Source organism: Hypanus sabinus, unplaced genomic scaffold, assembly GCF_030144855.1.
Source record: "Hypanus sabinus isolate sHypSab1 unplaced genomic scaffold, sHypSab1.hap1 scaffold_1786, whole genome shotgun sequence".
NCBI classification, from domain to species: Eukaryota; Metazoa; Chordata; class Chondrichthyes; order Myliobatiformes; family Dasyatidae; genus Hypanus; species Hypanus sabinus.
In genome coordinates, this window is record NW_026779873.1 from 46,755 (window position 1) to 65,535 (window position 18,781).

The window sequence follows — 18,781 nt, forward strand, 5'->3', positions numbered from 1 at the left end:
TTTGCCACCCCTTGGCCCACATATCCAAATTAAACTGCATTTGGCAACCAGTGTCCCTTGTATCCAAATTAAACTACATTTGCCATTCTGTGTCCCGGTATCCAAATTTAACAACATTTGCCACCCCTTGGCCCACTTACAGAAATTAAACTGCATTTGCCATCCTCGGGCCCATTTCCCCAGCTGACCAAATTCCCACGTAAACAGTAACAACTGCTTTCACCGTCTCTGTCCATTCGTTTGGTCGTTATGTGCCGCGCGGCGTGTAACGTGGACGATCAAGGTCTTTCTACGGCCACGATCGTCCTTGGCAAATTCTTTTTTTCTACAGAAGTGCCTTCCCATCCATTTCTCGTGGGCCGTGCGCCTTTGCAAGACAGGTCACCCCCGGCCATTATCAATACCCCTTGGAGAGCATCTCCCAAGCATCAACAGCGGCACAACCAGGGCTCGTGCTCTGCACCCGCTGCTCGTACGACCGCCTGCCCCCGTTGCTTCCCGTGACCCCGATCGGGGTGGCTAAGCAGGTGCTACGCCTTGCCCTGCACCTCCCACAAAGACGCAAAGACATTCCACCAGGCTCGAGCACAGCTCGTCTCCCGCTGTTACCTGACTAACGTTTGGCCCCCCGGTTCAATATCACGGGCTCGGCCTCATCCGCAATGGTTTCTTGAACTCCCGTAGAACGGCAAGCGCCAGTTTAAATCGGCACCCGGACCCGTCTGCCAGCCCGAGAGCCGTTTACGTGACGTAGACGCCGGGACAGTGTGGGGGGTCCCAACTGGCCCCTCGGTACAACCTCAACAGCACCGGGATGCCAAAAGGCGACGGCCAGCCGCCGACGGGCCCCAACACCAACCCCCAAGTCTCCCGCCAATGAGGTCCCGTCCTCGCTCCCTCTCCGCGTCTCAGTCCCTCGAGCAGCTCCCCCCTGCACCTTCCCAGCTATCTGTCGTGTTACGACAGCAGTACGGTGTCTGCAACTGTTGTGTGTTCTGTCAGCCATGTGTTGCGGTACATAAAATGTGCGCTAACTTACAGTTAATGGAAGATCACTGCTCAACGTCAGTCAAACAGAGCTGACTGTGGGCTTCAGGAAGGGTAAGACGAGGGAACACAAACTGATCCTCATAGAGGGATCAGAAGGGGAGAGAGTGAGCCGCTTCAAGATCTCTGAGGATCTAACCTGGTCCCAACATATCGATGCAGTTATAAAGAAGGCAAGACAGTGGCTAGACTTCATTAGGAGTTTGAAGCGATTTGGCATGTCAACAAATACACTCCAAAACTTCTATCGTTGTACCGTGGAGAGAATTCTGACAGGCTGCATCACTGTCCGGTATGGAGGGGCTACTGCACAGGACCGAAAGAAGCTGCAGGGGGTTGTAAATCTGGTCAGCTCCATCTTGGGCACTGGCCTACAAAGTACCCAGGACATCTTCAGGGAGCGGTGTCTCAGAAAGGCAGCGTCCATCACTAAGGACCCCCACCACCCAGGACATGCCCTTTTCTCACTGTCACCGTTGGGTAGGAGGTACAGGAGCCTGAAGGCACACACTCAGCGATTCAGGAACAGCCTCTTCCCCTCTGCCATCTGTTTTCTAAATGGACATTGAACCCAAGAACACGACCTCACTAAATTTTTATTTCTGGGTTTCTTTTCTTGCACGACTTATTCTAACTTAACCATTTAATAGACATATCGATACTGAATGTAACTCGGTTTTTTTCCTCCGCATTTACGCAAGTATTCACTGTACTGGTGCCGTAAAGTTAACGCATTTCACGACGTACGCCGGAGGTTCTGACCCCGGCGTCCCAGACTGTGCAACCTCTGCCCGCGGCTCCGTCCCTCGACATCAACATCCTCCGGAATCTCCCTCGGCACCCCCTCCGATGGCCACCTCACCGGCGTCTCTGGCCACTGCGACCCCCCCCCGGGTTCGGCTCCACCGGGCCGACTCACCCTGGTCTCGGTCCGCCGCGTGTTCCCGTCCTCGTCCATCTCCAGCGAGACGATGGAGGCCGGAGGGTCCGGATCCTCCTCCACCGTCACCGTCTCCTCGATGTAGGGCCCGGGGTCCTGGAGCATCTTGACACGTGGGCTGTAGGGGAAGGGCAGGTCCTGCGGAGGGGGGGGAGAGAGAAGAATGTCACCTCGAGGGAGGGGCGAGAGGCAGCCGGGCGTGGGGCAGAGGGTGGGCGTGGAGGGGGTAGGAAGGGAGAGGGAGGGGAGGGCTGAAGGGGTGCAGAAGGACCACGTGGGTGAGGGAGAAGGGGAGTGAGAGAGGGACGGGGTGCCACGGGGAGGGTGGGGAGGGAAGAGGGAAGGAACACAGGGAGGGGAAGGTGTGTTGTCACCCACCTTGGGTCCGTTCTGTGGCGGGCTGTCAGCTATCAGCCAGCGATCGCCCTGCCCACTGCCATAAACAGGTCCGTTACTTATCTGTGTGGTGAGACAGGGTCAGCAAACCATCAGGGAGAGCTCCTGCACCCCCAGTTTCCGTTAAACCCAGTCCCTCACCGTCACCGGCATCCCCTCCCTCCCCTACACCCCTCCTTGTCTCCACCACCCTCCCTTACTCCCCGTCTCCACCACCCCTCCCTCCCCATCTCCATCAACCCCCTCCCTTCATTAAACCCCTCCCTGTCTCTGCCATCCCCTCACTCCTATGCACCACCCACTCTCTGTCACCCCCTTCCTCCCCTGAGGTCGTAGAAATGGGATTCCATTTGGCAACTGGCCCTCAGGGACTGTGTATCAGAGTGACAGAGAGTCAGAGTGTCAGAGAGACAGTGTGACAGAGAGACAGTGTCCGAATGACAGACTGACAGAGTGACAGAGTGTCAGAGAGACAGTGTGAGAGTGACAGAGTGACAGAGTGTCAGAGAGACAGTGTGAGAGTGACAGAGAGTCAGAGTGACAGAGTGACAGAGTCAGAATGTCAGAGAGACAGAGAGTGACAGAGTGACAGAGAGTCAGAATGTCAGAGAGACTGAGAGTGACAGAGTGTCAGAGTGACAAAGTGTCAGAGAGACAGAGAGTGACAGAGAGTCAGAGTGTCAGAGTGACAGAGAGTCAGAGAGACTGAGAGTGACAAAGTGTCAGAGTGTCAGAGAGAGTGTGAGAGTGACAGAGAGTCAGAGTGTCAGAGTGACAAAGTGTCAGAGAGACAGAGAGTGACAGAGAGTCAGAGTGTCAGAGTGACAGAGAGTCAGAGAGACTGAGAGTGACAAAGTGTCAGAGTGTCAGAGAGACAGTGTGAGAGTGACAAAGTGTCAAAGTGTCAGAGAGACAGTGTGAGAGTGACAAAGTGTCAGTGTCAGAGGGACAGTGAGAGTGACAAAGTGTCAGAGAGACAGTGTGAGTGACAGTGTCAGAGTGACAAAGTGTCAGAGTGTCAGAGAGACAGTGTGAGAGTGACAGAGTGTCAGAGTGACAAAGTGACAGAGTGTCAGAGAGACAGTGTGAGAGTGACAAAGTGTCAGAGGGTCAGAGAGACAGTGTGAGAGTGACAGAGTGTCAGAGAGACAGTGTGAGAGTGACAAAGTGTCAGAGGGTCAGAGAGACAGTGTGAGAGTGACAGAGTGTCAGAGTGACAAAGTGTCAGAGAGACAGTGTGAGAGTGACAAGAGTCAAGAGTGTCAGAGAGACAGTGTCAGAGTGACAAAGTGTCAGAGTGTCAGAGAGACAGTGTGAGAGTGACAGAGTGTCAGAAAGACAGTGTGAGAGTGACAAGAGTCAAGAGTGTCAGAGAGACAGTGTGAGAGTGACAGAGTGGCAGAGTGTCGGAGAGACAGTGTGAGAGTGACAGAGTGTCAGAGTGACAGAGAGTCAGTGTGTCGGAGAGACAGAGTCAGAGAGACAGAGTGACAGAGAGTCAGAATGTCAGAGAGACTGAGAGTGACAGAGTGTCAGAGTGACAGAGTGTCAGAGTGACAGTGTCAGAGCGACAGTGTTAGAGTGACAAGAGTCAAGAGTGTCAGAGAGACAGTGTGAGAGTGACAAGTCAAGAGTGTCAGAGAGACAGTGTCAGAGTGACAAAGTGTCAGAGTGTCAGAGAGACAGTGTGAGAGTGACAGAGTGTCAGAGTGACAGAGAGTCAGAGTGACAGTGTGACGGAGAGACAGAGTCAAATGACAGTGTCAGAGTGACAGAGTGTTGGAGAGACAGAGAGTCACAGTGACAGAGAGTCAGAGTGTCGGAGAGACAGAGTCAGAGTGTCAGAGTGTCAGAGTGACAGAGTGACAGAGTGACAGAATGTTGGAGAGACAGAGAGTCAGAGTGACAGAGAGTCAGAGTGTCGGAGAGACAGAGTCAGAGTGTCGGAGAGACAGAGTGTCAGAGTGACAGAGTGACAGAGTGTCAGAGTGACAGAGTGACAGAGTGTTGGAGAGACAGTGTGACGGAGAGACAGAGTGTCAGAGTGACAGAGTGTTGGAGAGACAGTGTGACGGAGAGACAGAGTGACAGAGTGTCAGAGTGTTGGAGAGACAGTGTGACGGAGAGACAGAGTGTCAGAGTGACAGAGAGACAGAGAGTCAGAGTGACAGAGTGACAGAGTGTCAGAGTGTCAGAGTGACAGAGTGTTGGAGAGACAGAGTGACGGAGAGACAGAGTGTCAGAGTGTCAGAGTCAGTCTCTGAGTGTGTGAAGGTTGAGGAACGCTGATAAAATCCTCTGGACAGTGATTTTTTGTTGTTTGTTTGGATGGGCAGTGGGAAGAGCGCGCTGCGGAGAAAGGGGAGGGGAAGGGACGGTGGGGCAGGGAATTCTGCAGGAGTAGAAATGGGGGACGGAGAGGCAGGGACGGACAACACACCAGAGGAGGGAAGTGGAGGGGACGGAGAGACAGAGATGGAGAGAGTGTGGCAGGGAGGGCGGTAGGCACGTAGACTGAAACTGATCAAGATTAATAGCGAGCTCGACCTTGACAGGCTCAGTGACAATAAAACCAGAACAGCTCATCGCGTGCAAAGCCTGCTCGACTTTACGGGATCTGAAGAGACTGTTTGACTGAGGTGTGGTCAAAATCAGCCTGCTCAGCTGCAGAGTACAGCGGGGAGGGCGTGATAACCCACTGCTGAGCAAGGGTCAGTTTACCAAACAGTAACTCATTAACAGGCTCCACAACCAAAGCAGCTAACTACACCCGAGTTCGCGTTTCCACATCCACTCCCAACAGACCACCCCTTCCCGTTCTCCCACACCGTCCGCACCCCCAATAGACCCCACCCCTTCCCATTCACCCCCACCGTCCGCACCCCCAATAGACCCCACCCCTTCCCGTTCACCCCCACCGTCCGCACTTCCAACAGACCACACCCCTTCCCGTTCACCCCCACAGTCCGCACTCCCAATAGACCCCACCCCTTCCCGATCACCCCCACCGTCCGCACTCCCAATAGACCCCACCCCTTCCCGTTCACCCCCACCGTCCGCACTCCCAATAGACCCCACCCCTTCCCGTTCACCCCCACCGTCCGCACTCCCAATAGACCCCACCCCTTCCCGTTCACCCCCACCGTCCGCACTCCCAATAGACCCCACCCCTTCCCGTTCACCCCCACCGTCCGCACTCCCAATAGACCCCACCCCTACCCGTTCACCCCCACCGTCCGCACTCCCAATAGACCCCACCCCTTCCCGTTCACCCCCGCCATCCGCACTCCCAATAGACCCCGCCCCTTCCCGTTCACCCCCACCATCGATACTAGGGTGAAATGGTGGAATGCAACACGGAAAGGAATGGACAGTGAATGACAAAGACAGGAGACGTGATAGAACCTACAAACAGTCCAGAAATCACTCTGTCCGCAGACAGCACGCACACAAGTCAAGATGGGTTGTGGCAGACAACAGGATCACCCGGTTTCACTCGCAGATCCATGACTGACCCGCTCGGTGTCCACACTGGGGATAAAGTGGGGGGACACACTGTGGTGGTGATGTAGAGGGAGCTCCACACCGTGTCTGACCCGTGTCCCGGGAGCGCTCGGTGTCCACACTGGGGATAAAGTGGGTGGACACACTGTGGGGGTGACGTAGAGGGAGCTCCACACCGTGTCTGACCCGTGTCCCGGGAGCGCTCGGTGTCCACACTGGGGATAAAGTGTGGGGATACTCTGTGGGGGTGATGTAGAGGGAGCTCCACACCGTGTCTGACCCGTGTCCCGGGAGCGCTCGGTGCCCACACTGGGGATAAAGTGGGTGGACACACTGTGGGGGTGACGTAGAGGGAGCTCCACACCGTGTCTGACCCGTGTCCCGGGAGCGCTCGGTGTCCACACTGTGGATAAAGTGGGGGGACACACTGTGGGGGTGATGTAGAGGGAGCTCCACACCGTGTCTGACCCGTGTCCCGGGAGCGCTCGGTGCCCACACTGGGGATAAAGTGGGGACACCCTGTGGGGGTGATGTAGAGGGAGTTCCACACCGTGTCTGACCCATGTCCCGGGAGCGCTCGGTGTCCACACTGGGGATAAAGTGGGGGGACACACTGTGGGGGTGATGTAGAGGGAGCTCCACACCGTGTCTGACCCGTGTCCCGGGAGCGTTCAGTGCCCACACTGGGGTAAAGTGGGGGGGGACACTGTGGGGGTGATGTAGAGGGAGCTGAACACCGTGACTGACCCGTGTCCCGGGAGCGCTTGGTGCCCACACTGGGGATAAAGTGGGGGGACACACTGTGTGGGTGATGTAGAGGGAGCTCCACACCGTGTCTGACCCGTGTCCCGGGAGCGCTCGGTGCCCACACTGGGGATAAAGTGGGGGGACACACTGTGGGGGTGATGTAGAGGGAGCTCCACACCGTGTCTGACCCGTGTCCCGGGAGCGATCGGTGTCCACACTGGGGATAAAGTGGGGACACCCTGTGGGGGTGATGTAGAGGGAGCTGAACACCGTGTCTGACCCGTGTCCCGGGAACGCTCGGTGTCCACACTGGGGATAAAGTGTGGGGACACACTGTGGGGGTGATGTAGAGGGAGCTCCACACCGTGTCTGACCCGTGTCCCGGGAACGCTCGGTGTCCACACTGGGGATAAAGTGGGGGGACACACTGTGGGGTTGATGTAGAGGGAGCTCCACACTGTGTCTGACCCGTGTCCCGGGAGCGCTCGGTGCCCACACTGGGGATAAAGTGGGGGGACACACTGTGGGGGTGATGTAGAGGGAGCTCCACACCGTGTCTGACCCGTGTCCCGGGACCGCTCGGTGCCCACACTGGGGATAAAGTGTGGGGACACACTGTGGGGGTGATGTAGAGGGAGCTCCACATCGTGTCTGACCCGTGTCCCGGGACCGCTCGGTGCCCACACTGGGGATAAAGTGGGGGGACACACTGTGGGGGTGATGTAGAGGGAGCTCCACACCGTGTCTGACCCGTGTCCCGGGACCGCTCGGTGCCCACACTGGGGATAAAGTGGGGGGACACACTGTGGGGGTGATGTAGAGGGAGCTCCACACCGTGTCTGACCCGTGTCCCGGGAGCGGTCGGTGTCCACACTGGTGATAAAGTGGGGGGACACACTGTGGGGGTGACGTAGAGGGAGCTCCACACCGTGTCTGACCCGTGTCCCGGGAGCGCTCGGTGTCCACACTGTGGATAAAGTGGGGGGACACACTGTGGGGGTGATGTAGAGGGAGCTCCACACCGTGTCTGACCCGTGTCCCGGGAGCGCTCGGTGCCCACACTGGGGATAAAGTGGGGACACCCTGTGGGGGTGATGTAGAGGGAGTTCCACACCGTGTCTGACCCATGTCCCGGGAGCGCTCGGTGTCCACACTGGGGATAAAGTGGGGGGACACACTGTGGGGGTGATGTAGAGGGAGCTCCACACCGTGTCTGACCCGTGTCCCGGGAGCGTTCAGTGCCCACACTGGGGTAAAGTGGGGGGGGACACTGTGGGGGTGATGTAGAGGGAGCTGAACACCGTGACTGACCCGTGTCCCGGGAGCGCTTGGTGCCCACACTGGGGATAAAGTGGGGGGACACACTGTGTGGGTGATGTAGAGGGAGCTCCACACCGTGTCTGACCCGTGTCCCGGGAGCGCTCGGTGCCCACACTGGGGATAAAGTGGGGGGACACACTGTGGGGGTGATGTAGAGGGAGCTCCACACCGTGTCTGACCCGTGTCCCGGGAGCGATCGGTGTCCACACTGGGGATAAAGTGGGGACACCCTGTGGGGGTGATGTAGAGGGAGCTGAACACCGTGTCTGACCCGTGTCCCGGGAACGCTCGGTGTCCACACTGGGGATAAAGTGTGGGGACACACTGTGGGGGTGATGTAGAGGGAGCTCCACACCGTGTCTGACCCGTGTCCCGGGAGCGCTCGGTGTCCACACTGGGGATAAAGTGTGGGGACACACTGTGGGGGTGATGTAGAGGGAGCTCCACACCCTGTCTGACCCGTGTCCCGGGAACGCTCGGTGTCCACACTGGGGATAAAGTGTGGGGACACACTGTGGGGTTGATGTAGAGGGAGCTCCACACCGTGTCCCGGAAGCGCTCAGTGCCCACACTGGAGGGAGAAGCAGATGGTTGATGGAGTGAAGGAGATGGAGGTGGACGAACGAGACGTGATGGTGGTGAGATGGAGTGAGTGAGTTTGGCAGGTTACCTGCCGATTCCAGCTCGGCTCGGGGCTGTGCGGGGAGTGGAAGGACGAGTCCCTCCTCTCTTTTTCCAGTGCCTGCGTCAGCCTCTCGAACTGCACCTCCTGCTCCCGGACGCAGGCCAGGATGTCGGCCGCAGACTCGACGGCCGGGCCCTCCATGGTGGTGGGAGGGAGGGGGGCCTGAGGGAGGGGAAGAGGCCGAGTGATCCCAGGTCCCAGATCAAATCCCAGCCAGCAAACCCAGCACACACAGAGCAGAGACAGGGAGAGAGGGGTGACAGAGTCAGGCCCCTGCGGTAGGGGGTGTGAAGAGGAGGACTGGGGTCCCGGACAGCGACTGGGACGTCCAGCGATCTCCCGAAGTCGCGGTCGGACCCGGGGAGTCGACGGCGTCCGAGACGCACAACGCCACCCCAGTTCCCCCCCCCCCCACAGGAGTTGAACGTCGCGGGAGGGGGGGGGGGGGCTGGGAAATCCGGCGAGCAGGGAGGGGGCAGGGGAACAGGAGAGCAGCAGGAGAGAGGAGACGGGTAGGAGTCGGGCAGGAATTTCAGGAATGCCCTGATCTCATCGGATTAGATGGCTCGTGCGATTACAGCCCCATCGGAACACATCCTGCCCTCTGTTCGAGCTAAAGAGTGGCCCTCGCCCTCGCCCCGGGTAGGGACGGGCTCCGTCCACCACTGATACCTCCCCCCCCCCCCCCCGTCTGAATCTGGGAACGGGGGGGGGGGGGGGCACCGAGACAGACACCCCACCGATGGGTAGGGACGCGGAGGGGAATGGGGACACGTGGGGAGGGAGAGGGACACAGACGATGAGGGAGGACACTCGGAGGGAGGGAGGGGTGACGTGGAGGGAGGGGGGGTTGCACGGAGCGAGGTAGGCGGGACTCAGAGGGAGGGAGGGGCGTGTGGACTCTCTCCCTCCTTCCATCTGTCCCTCTCACTTCCCCCCTCCCCACCCCTTCTACTCCACACTTCCCTTCACCCTCTCTCCCCAGCTCCCTCCACCTCCCTCTCTTGCCTCCTGCCTCCACTTTCCGCCTCCCCACTTCCTCTGCCCTCCTGCAGCCCTCTCACACCCCCCCCCCACCCCGGCTCTCTCACCGTCTCGGCACAGCTCCCCCACCCTCTCCATCACAGCTCCCCCACCCTCTCCATCACCACTCTCCCAATGACTCTCCTCACCTCTGCTTCACACACCCCCTCTATCCCTTCATGAATCTCCCTTCACCCCCTCTCCCTCCTGTGAATCTCCCCACACAGAGGCTGCCCCCCCCCGTCCTCAAGGACAGTCTGACGGGCAGGAGGGGGTACAGGAGGGTCCGAAGCCCCGGGGGGGGGGGGGGGGTTGGAGCGCGGCCGGGTCTCGTCAGCCGAGGGCCGCGGGTTCGAACCTCACTGAGGAGGAGGAGGAGGAGGAGGAGGAGGGATGGGGAGGTGCTGGGGGTGGGGGGGGGAGCGGGAGATATCTGGAAACCCGGAACAAGGGCAGGAGGTGCTCACACTGCTCCCTCTCGCCCGGTCTCCCCCCTCTCTCACACCCCCCAGAAACGCTGGGGGGGGGGGGTCGATCCACTGCCTGTCCGTGAGGAGTTTGCACGGCCCCCTCCCCCCAATCTGGGGCCGCCCCGGGTCCAACCGAGGGGCAGGTGGGTGGGTGGGTCGTGTCGGAGGTGGCGGGGGGGGCCGGGGCAGTGAGACGAGGAGGAGGAGGAGGGGGGGCAAGCAAGAGGAGGCGGGGGCAAGTGGGGAAGAGCGAGAGACAGGCAGCGGGGGGAATCGGATTTTTACCCAGGGCCTCCCGGAGGGAGGGGCAAATCTCACTGTGTCACGGTGGGGCAAGACAGCTCTGTCCCCCTACCCCTCGTACACTCCCCAGACCCCTCTCCATCTCCACCCCTGCTCCCTCTTCTTCTGTCCCCTCACCCTCCACCTGCCCCTCTCCTTCTCACTCTCTCTCTCTCATACTGTCTCCAAACTCCCTCCCCTCCCCTAGGTAGTCTTTCCCCTCTACCTGCCCCTCTCCTTTTCACTCTCTCTCTCTCCCCTCCCCACCCCTTCGTTCCCCCGACCGTCTCCAACCTCCTTCCCCTCTCCTTGGTAGTCTTTCCCCTCTACCTGCCCCTCTCCTTTTCACTCTCTCTCTCTCTCCCCCCCACCCCTTTGTTCCCCCGACCGTCTCCGACCTCCCTCCCCTCGGGGGCTCAGACTTCTCTGGCTCCCGGGTCTGCCTGGGACGGGGGGAAGTGGGGCCCAAGAGAAGTGAGAGGGGGAGGAGGAGGAGGAGCGAGAGAGCCAGGGCGGGAAGCAGAAGGTGCCTCGTCCTGCCACTCCGGCGAGGCGGGCAGGCCCCGACAGGCAGCGAGCCTTGGCCCGGGATCAAACACACACCTGCCTGTACAGGCAGTCGCATGGCTCACGGCTGCTACCCTACCCTGCCCTGCAGGATCCCCCGGGCCGGGCTGCAGCTGGAGTCAGCCCCGCAACCCTCCCCCCCCCCCCGACTCGTTCTCCGCGGCCCACTGCCTCCCCTCTGCTTGACCCGAGGGGAGCAGGGCCCAAGTGACCGACCCGGAGGAGCGGGGGGGGGGGGGGGGCTGTAATGGAGGGCCACCTGTCCCAGCATGCACTGCAGCCTGGAAAGCCCCCTACACATGCAATGGGCGGGGTTGGAGGGCTGTGTAGGTTTGTCCTCGAGGGGGGGCTTTCTTGTCCACCGGGCACGCTGGGGTCACATTACCGCGGGGAGGGGGGGCGGGGATAAGAAGCCAGCGGGTCCTGATTAACCACAGAGGGGCAAAACACAGAGAGAGCTCTTCCCCCACCCCCCTCTCTCTGTGCAACCCTCCTCTCCCCCCCCCAATGCCCCTCCACCGATCCTGAAAGCTCTCAGCCCCTCCTCATTTAAAAACTCTTCCCCCTTCACTCTCTCCCCACACACACACACACTCACTCCACCTCCGCACAGCTCACCCCCTCAACCTCCGACCCAACACCCCCCCACCCCCCGCTCCTCTGGGTCGGTCACTTGGGCCCTGCTCCCCTCGACTCTCCCCCTTCCCTCCTGATGCATCTCCACCACACACGCCCCCCCCCGACAAATCGCCCTCTCACACTGAATGCCTCCCCCCACCACACAGATACACACACAAATTAAATTTCTACGGGGGGTGGGGGGGAGAAAGACATTTGACTGTCTGGGCCGAGATGACAATAGCTCCCTCGTCTCCAAAGATGCTGCCCGACTCCAGTGAGTTCCTCCAGTGTGTTTGTGTGAGTGAGTGTGTGTGTGAGAGTGTGTGTGAGTGTGTGTGTGTGAGTGTGTGTGTGTGTGTGTGTGTGTGTGTGTGTGTGTGTGTGTGTGTGTGTGTGTGTGTGTGTGTGTGTGTGTGTGTGTGTGTGAGTGTGTGTGTCTATGTGTGAGTGTCTCTGTGTGTGTGTCTGTGTGTGTGAGTGTGTATGTGTGAGAGTGTGTGTGAGTGTGTGTGTGTGTGTGAGTGAGTGTGTGAGTGTGTGTGTGTGAGTGTGTGAGTGTGTGTGTGTGTGAGTGTGTGTGTGAGTGTGTGTGAGTGTGTGTGTGTGAGTGTGTGTGTGTGTGTGAGTGAGTGTGTGAGTGTGTGTGTGTATGTGTGAGAGTGTGTGTGTGTGTGTGTGTGTGAGTGTGTGTGTGAGTGTGTGTGAGTGTGTGTGTGTGAGTGTGTGTGTGTGTGTGTGTGAGTGTGTGTGTGTGTGTGAGTGTGTGTGTGTGTGTGCCTGTGTGAGTGTGCCTGTGTGAGTGTGCCTGTGTGAGTGAGTGAGTGTGTGTGTGTGTGTCTCTGTGTGTGTGTGTATCTGTGTGTGTGAGAGGGAGGGAGGGAGAGAGGGACAGAGTGAGAGACAGACAGAGAGAGACAGAGAGTGAGAGTGAGTGAGTGTGTGAGATTGAGAGTGTAGACGCGCAGAATCTCTTCTACGTCAGGTCTCTGTACAAATCCCTTTCAAAATATGCACCACGTCACCCACCCTCTCTCTCTCTATACACACACACAACCCTCCTCACCCCAGCCTCACCCCTCCCTGCTCGTCTCTCTCCACGCCCTCTCCTCAACCTGATTTCACCTGCTCCTGGCGCGGCCTGTTCTCCCCCGGCCGACTCCTACCGGCTCCTTCCGACCAACTCGCTCACCTCGGAAGGAGCACCTCAGGCGGCCCCGCCCTCCCCGCTCTCTCACCCCAGCGTTCCCACACCCACCCACTGTCTCCGCGGATCTGACTCACACGCGGCCTGACGTAAAATCCCTCCTCCTCCCCCTCCACGATCCCAATCCACGTCCCCCCCTCACACACACAACCCCTCTCCACCTCCCCTCAGACCCCCTCACACAAACCCTCTCCTCTCCCTACAACCCACACACACACAACCCCTCCACCTCCCCTCAGACCCCCTCACACAGGCCTTCTCCCCTCCCCTCAGACCCCCTCACACAAACCCTCTCCTCTCCCTACAACCCACACACACACACAACCCCTCTCCACCTCCCCTCAGACCCCCTCACACAGGCCCTCTCCCCTCCCTACAACCCACACACACAACCCCTCTCCACCTCCCCTCAGACCCCCTCACACAAACCCTCTCCTCTCCCTACAACCCACACACACACAACCCCTCTCCACCTCCCCTCAGACCCCCTCACACAAACCCTCTCCTCTCCCTACAACCCACACACACACAACCCCTCCACCTCCCCTCAGACCCCCTCACACAGGCCTTCTCCCCTCCCCTCAGACCCCCTCACACAAACCCTCTCCTCTCCCTACAACCCACACACACACACACAACCCCTCTCCACCTCCCCTCAGACCCCCTCACACAGGCCCTCTCCCCTCCCTACAACCCACACACACAACCCCTCTCCACCTCCCCTCAGACCCCCTCACACAAACCCTCTCCTCTCCCTACAACCCACACACACACAACCCCTCCACCTCCCCTCAGACCCCCTCACACAGGCCCTCTCCCCTCCCTACAACCCACACACACAACCCCTCTCCCCTCCCCTCAGACCCCCTCACACAAACCCTCTCCTCTCCCTACAACCCACACACACACAACCCCTCCACCTCCCCTCAGACCCCCTCACACAGGCCCTCTCCCCTCCCTACAACCCACACACACAACCCCTCTCCACCTCCCCTCAGACCCCCTCACACAAACCCTCTCCTCTCCCTACAACCCACACACACACAACCCCTCTCCACCTCCCCTCAGACCCCCTCACACAAATCCTCTCCTCTCCCTACAACCCACACACACACAACCCCTCCACCTCCCCTCAGACCCCCTCACACAGGCCTTCTCCCCTCCCCTCAGACCCCCTCACACAAACCCTCTCCTCTCCCTACAACCCACACACACACACTACCCCTCTCCACCTCCCCTCAGACCCCCTCACACAGGCCCTCTCCCCTCCCTACAACCCACACACACAACCCCTCTCCACCTCCCCTCAGACCCCCTCACACAAACCCTCTCCTCTCCCTACAACCCACACACACACAACCCCTCCACCTCCCCTCAGACCCCCTCACACAGGCCTTCTCCCCTCCCCTCAGACCCCCTCACACAAACCCTCTCCTCTCCCTACAACCCACACACACACACTACCCCTCTCCACCTCCCCTCAGACCCCCTCACACAGGCCCTCTCCCCTCCCTACAACCCACACACACAACCCCTCTCCACCTCCCCTCAGACCCCCTCACACAAACCCTCTCCTCTCCCTACAACCCACACACACACAACCCCTCCACCTCCCCTCAGACCCCCTCACACAGGCCCTCTCCCCTCCCTACAACCCACACACACAACCCCTCTCCCCTCCCCTCAGACCCCCTCACACAAACCCTCTCCTCTCCCTACAACCCACACACACACAACCCCTCCACCTCCCCTCAGACCCCCTCACACAGGCCTTCTCCCATCCCCTCAGACCCCCTCACACAAACCCTCTCCTCTCCCTACAACCCACACACACACACACAACCCCTCTCCACCTCCCCTCAGACCCCCTCACACAGGCCCTCTCCCCTCCCTACAACCCACACACACAACCCCTCTCCACCTCCCCTCAGACCCCCTCACACAAACCCTCTCCTCTCCCTACAACCCACACACACACAACCCCTCCACCTCCCCTCAGACCCCCTCACACAAACCCTCTCCTCTCCCTACAACCCACACACACACAACCCCTCTCCACCTCCCCTCAGACCCCCTCACACAACCCCTCTCCTCTCCCTACAACCCACACACACACAACCCCTCCACCTCCCCTCAGAACCCCTCACACAGGCCTTCTCCCCTCCCCTCAGACCCCCTCACACAAACCCTCTCCTCTCCCTACAACCCACACACACACACAACCCCTCTCCACCTCCCCTCAGACCCCCTCACACAGGCCCTCTCCTCTCCCTACAACCCACACACACAACCCCTCTCCACCTCCCCTCAGACCCCCTCACACAAACCCTCTCCTCTCCCTACAACCCACACACACACAACCCCTCCACCTCCCCTCAGAACCCCTCACACAGGCCTTCTCCCCTCCCCTCAGACCCCCTCACACAAACCCTCTCCTCTCCCTACAACCCACACACACACACAACCCCTCTCCACCTCCCCTCAGACCCCCTCACACAGGCCCTCTCCCCTCCCTACAACCCACACACACAACCCCTCTCCACCTCCCCTCAGACCCCCTCACACAAACCCTCTCCTCTCCCTACAACCCACACACACACAACCCCTCCACCTCCCCTCAGACCCCCTCACACAGGCCTTCTCCCCTCCCCTCAGACCCCCTCACACAAACCCTCTCCTCTCCCTACAACCCACACACACACACACAACCCCTCTCCACCTCCCCTCAGACCCCCTCACACAGGCCCTCTCCCCTCCCTACAACCCACACACACAACCCCTCTCCACCTCCCCTCAGACCCCCTCACACAAACCCTCTCCTCTCCCTACAACCCACACACACACAACCCCTCCACCTCCCCTCAGACCCCCTCACACAGGCCCTCTCCCCTCCCTACAACCCACACACACAACCCCTCTCCCCTCCCCTCAGACCCCCTCACACAAACCCTCTCCTCTCCCTACAACCCACACACACACAACCCCTCCACCTCCCCTCAGACCCCCTCACACAGGCCTTCTCCCCTCCCCTCAGACCCCCTCACACAAACCCTCTCCTCTCCCTACAACCCACACACACACACACAACCCCTCTCCACCTCCCCTCAGACCCCCTCACACAGGCCCTCTCCCCTCCCTACAACCCACACACACAACCCCTCTCCACCTCCCCTCAGACCCCCTCACACAAACCCTCTCCTCTCCCTACAACCCACACACACACAACCCCTCTCCACCTCCCCTCAGACCCCCTCACATAAACCCTCTCCTCTCCCTACAACCCACACACACACAACCCCTCTCCACCTCCCCTCAGACCCCCTCACACAAACCCTCTCCTCTCCCTACAACCCACACACACACAAACCCTCTCCACCTCCCCTCAGACCCCCTCACATAAACCCTCTCCTCTCCCTACAACCCACACACACACAACCCCTCTCCACCTCCCCTCAGACCCCCTCACACAAACCCTCTCCTCTCCCTACAACCCACACACACACAACCCCTCCACCTCCCCTCAGACCCCCTCACACAACCCCTCTCCACCTCCCCTCAGACCCCCTCACACAAACCCTCTCCTCTCCCTACAACCCACACACACACACACAACCCCTCTCCACCTCCCCTCAGACTCCCTCACACAGGCCCTCTCCTCTCCCTACAACCCACACATACAACCCCTCTCCACCTCCCCTCAGACCCCCTCACACAAACCCTCTCCTCTCCCTACAACCCACACACACACAACCCCTCTCCACCTCCCCTCAGACCCCCTCACACAACCCCTCTCCACCTCCCCTCAGACCCCCTCACACAAACCCTCTCCTCTCCCTACAACCCACACACACAACCCCTCCAACTGCCCTCAGACCCCCTCACACAAACCCTCTCCTCTCCCTACAACCCACACACACAACCCCTCCAACTGCCCTCAGACCCCCTCACACAGGCCCTCTCCCCTCCCTCTGCCTCAGGTACCTGTCACCGAGTGCAGGGAGCTGCGCCCAACTCTCCTGCGGGGATAGAATCCCACCCCGGACCCTGTATCTCTCACTCACTCGAAATCTGCATGCATACTCCCTGCCTCTCATTCCCTCCTTCAAACACCTCCTCTCTCTCCCACACCCCACTCCACAGTGCCCCAAGAATGTTAAGGACCCCCACCACCCAGGACATGCCCCCTTCTCACTGTCACCGTCAGGGAGGAGGTACAGGAGCCTGAAGGCACACACTCAGCGATTCAGGAACAGCCTCTTCCCCCGCCATCAGGGAGGAGGTACAGGAGCCTGAAGACACACACTCAGCGATTCAGGAACAGCCTCTTCCCCTCCGCCATCAGGGAGGAGGTACAGGAGCCTGAAGGCACACACTCAGAGATTCAGGAACAGCCTCTTCCCCTCCGCCATCAGGGAGGAGGTACAGGAGCCTGAAGGCACACACTCAGCGATTCAGGAACAGCCTCTTCCCCTCCGCCATCAGGGAGGAGGTACAGGAGCCTGAAGGCACACACTCAACGATTCAGGAACAGCCTCTTCCCCTCCGCCATCAGGGAGGGGGTACAGGAGCCTGAAGACACACACTCAGCGATTCAGTAACAGCCTCTTCCCCTCCGCCGTCCGATTTCGAAATGAGCATGACCAAACTCTACCTGAGTATTTCACCCCTTTACGCTACGCTAACCATAACATAATATCGCAATACTCATTGTATTTCCTAACCTGCTGGCTGAGAACACTCCTGACGCTCGTCACGGTCATTAATCAGAAATCCGCACCTCACGATCCCAGACACACATCTCCGATCCCGCCCCCAATATCCTGTCTCCCATCAGCATCCTTCGTCTACACGTACAACTGTCCCAGAGGAGGAAAGACAACTCTGCCACCGTCTGACTCCCTCCTCCTATCACCCTCCATGTAACCACTCACCCTCACACACACCGTCCCCATCACCCTCACACACCCCGTCCCCATCACCCTCACACACCCCGTCCCCATCACCCTCACACACCCCCGTCTCCATCACCCTCACACACCCCGTCTCCATCACCCTCACACACCCCGTCCCCATCACCCTCACACACCCCGTCCCCATCACACACACACACCCCGTCCCCATCACACACACACACCCCGTCTCCATCACCCTCACACACCCCGTCTCCATCACACACACACACCCCGTCCCCATCACCCTCACACACCCCGTCTCCATCACCCTCACACACCCCGTCTCCATCACACACACACACACCGTCCCCATCACCCTCACACACCCCGTCTCCATCACACACACACACCCCGTCCCCATCACCCTCACACACCCCGTCTCCATCACCCTCACACACCCCGTCTCCATAACACACACACCCCGTCTCCATCACCCTCACACACACCGTCTCCATCACCCTCACACACCCCGTCCCCATCACACACACACACCCCGTCCCCATCACCCTCACACACCCCGTCCCCATCACACACACACACCCCGTCCCCATCACACACACACACCCCGTCCCCATCACCCTCACACACCCCGTCTCCATCACACACACACACCCCGTCTCCATCACCCTCACACACACCGTCTCCATCACACACACACACACCCCGTCCCCATCACCCTCACACACACACCCCGTCTCCATCACCCTCACACACCCCGTCTCCATCACACACACACACACCGTCTCCATCACCCTCACACACCCCCGTCCCCATCACCCTCACACACCCCGTCTCCATCACACACACACACCCCGTCTCCATCACCCTCACACACACCGTCCCCATCACACACACACACCCCGTCCCCATCACCCTCACACACCCCGTCCCCATCACCCTCACACACCCCGTCCCCATCACCCTCACACACCCCGTCTCCATCACCCTCACACACACCCCGTCTCCATCACCCTCACACACCCCGTCCCCATCACACACACACACCCCGTCCCCATCACCCTC

At 59.8% G+C, this 18,781-nt stretch overlaps 1 protein-coding gene across 1 annotated transcript; it reads right to left on the minus strand.

Moving 5' to 3' along the window:
- Window positions 1-1,608: 1,608 nt before the first annotated feature.
- Window positions 1,609-17,752, minus strand: LOC132387374 (splicing regulator ARVCF-like). The gene is made up of 4 exons (XM_059959743.1): window positions 17,528-17,752; window positions 8,625-8,801; window positions 2,366-2,446; window positions 1,609-2,125 (listed from the first exon to the last, which is right to left on the minus strand). The coding sequence occupies exons 1-4, from the start codon at window positions 17,564-17,566 to the stop codon at window positions 1,784-1,786; spliced, it is 639 nt and encodes a 212-aa protein (XP_059815726.1). The 5' UTR covers window positions 17,567-17,752; the 3' UTR covers window positions 1,609-1,783.
- Between the last annotated feature and the right edge of the window lie 1,029 nt (window positions 17,753-18,781).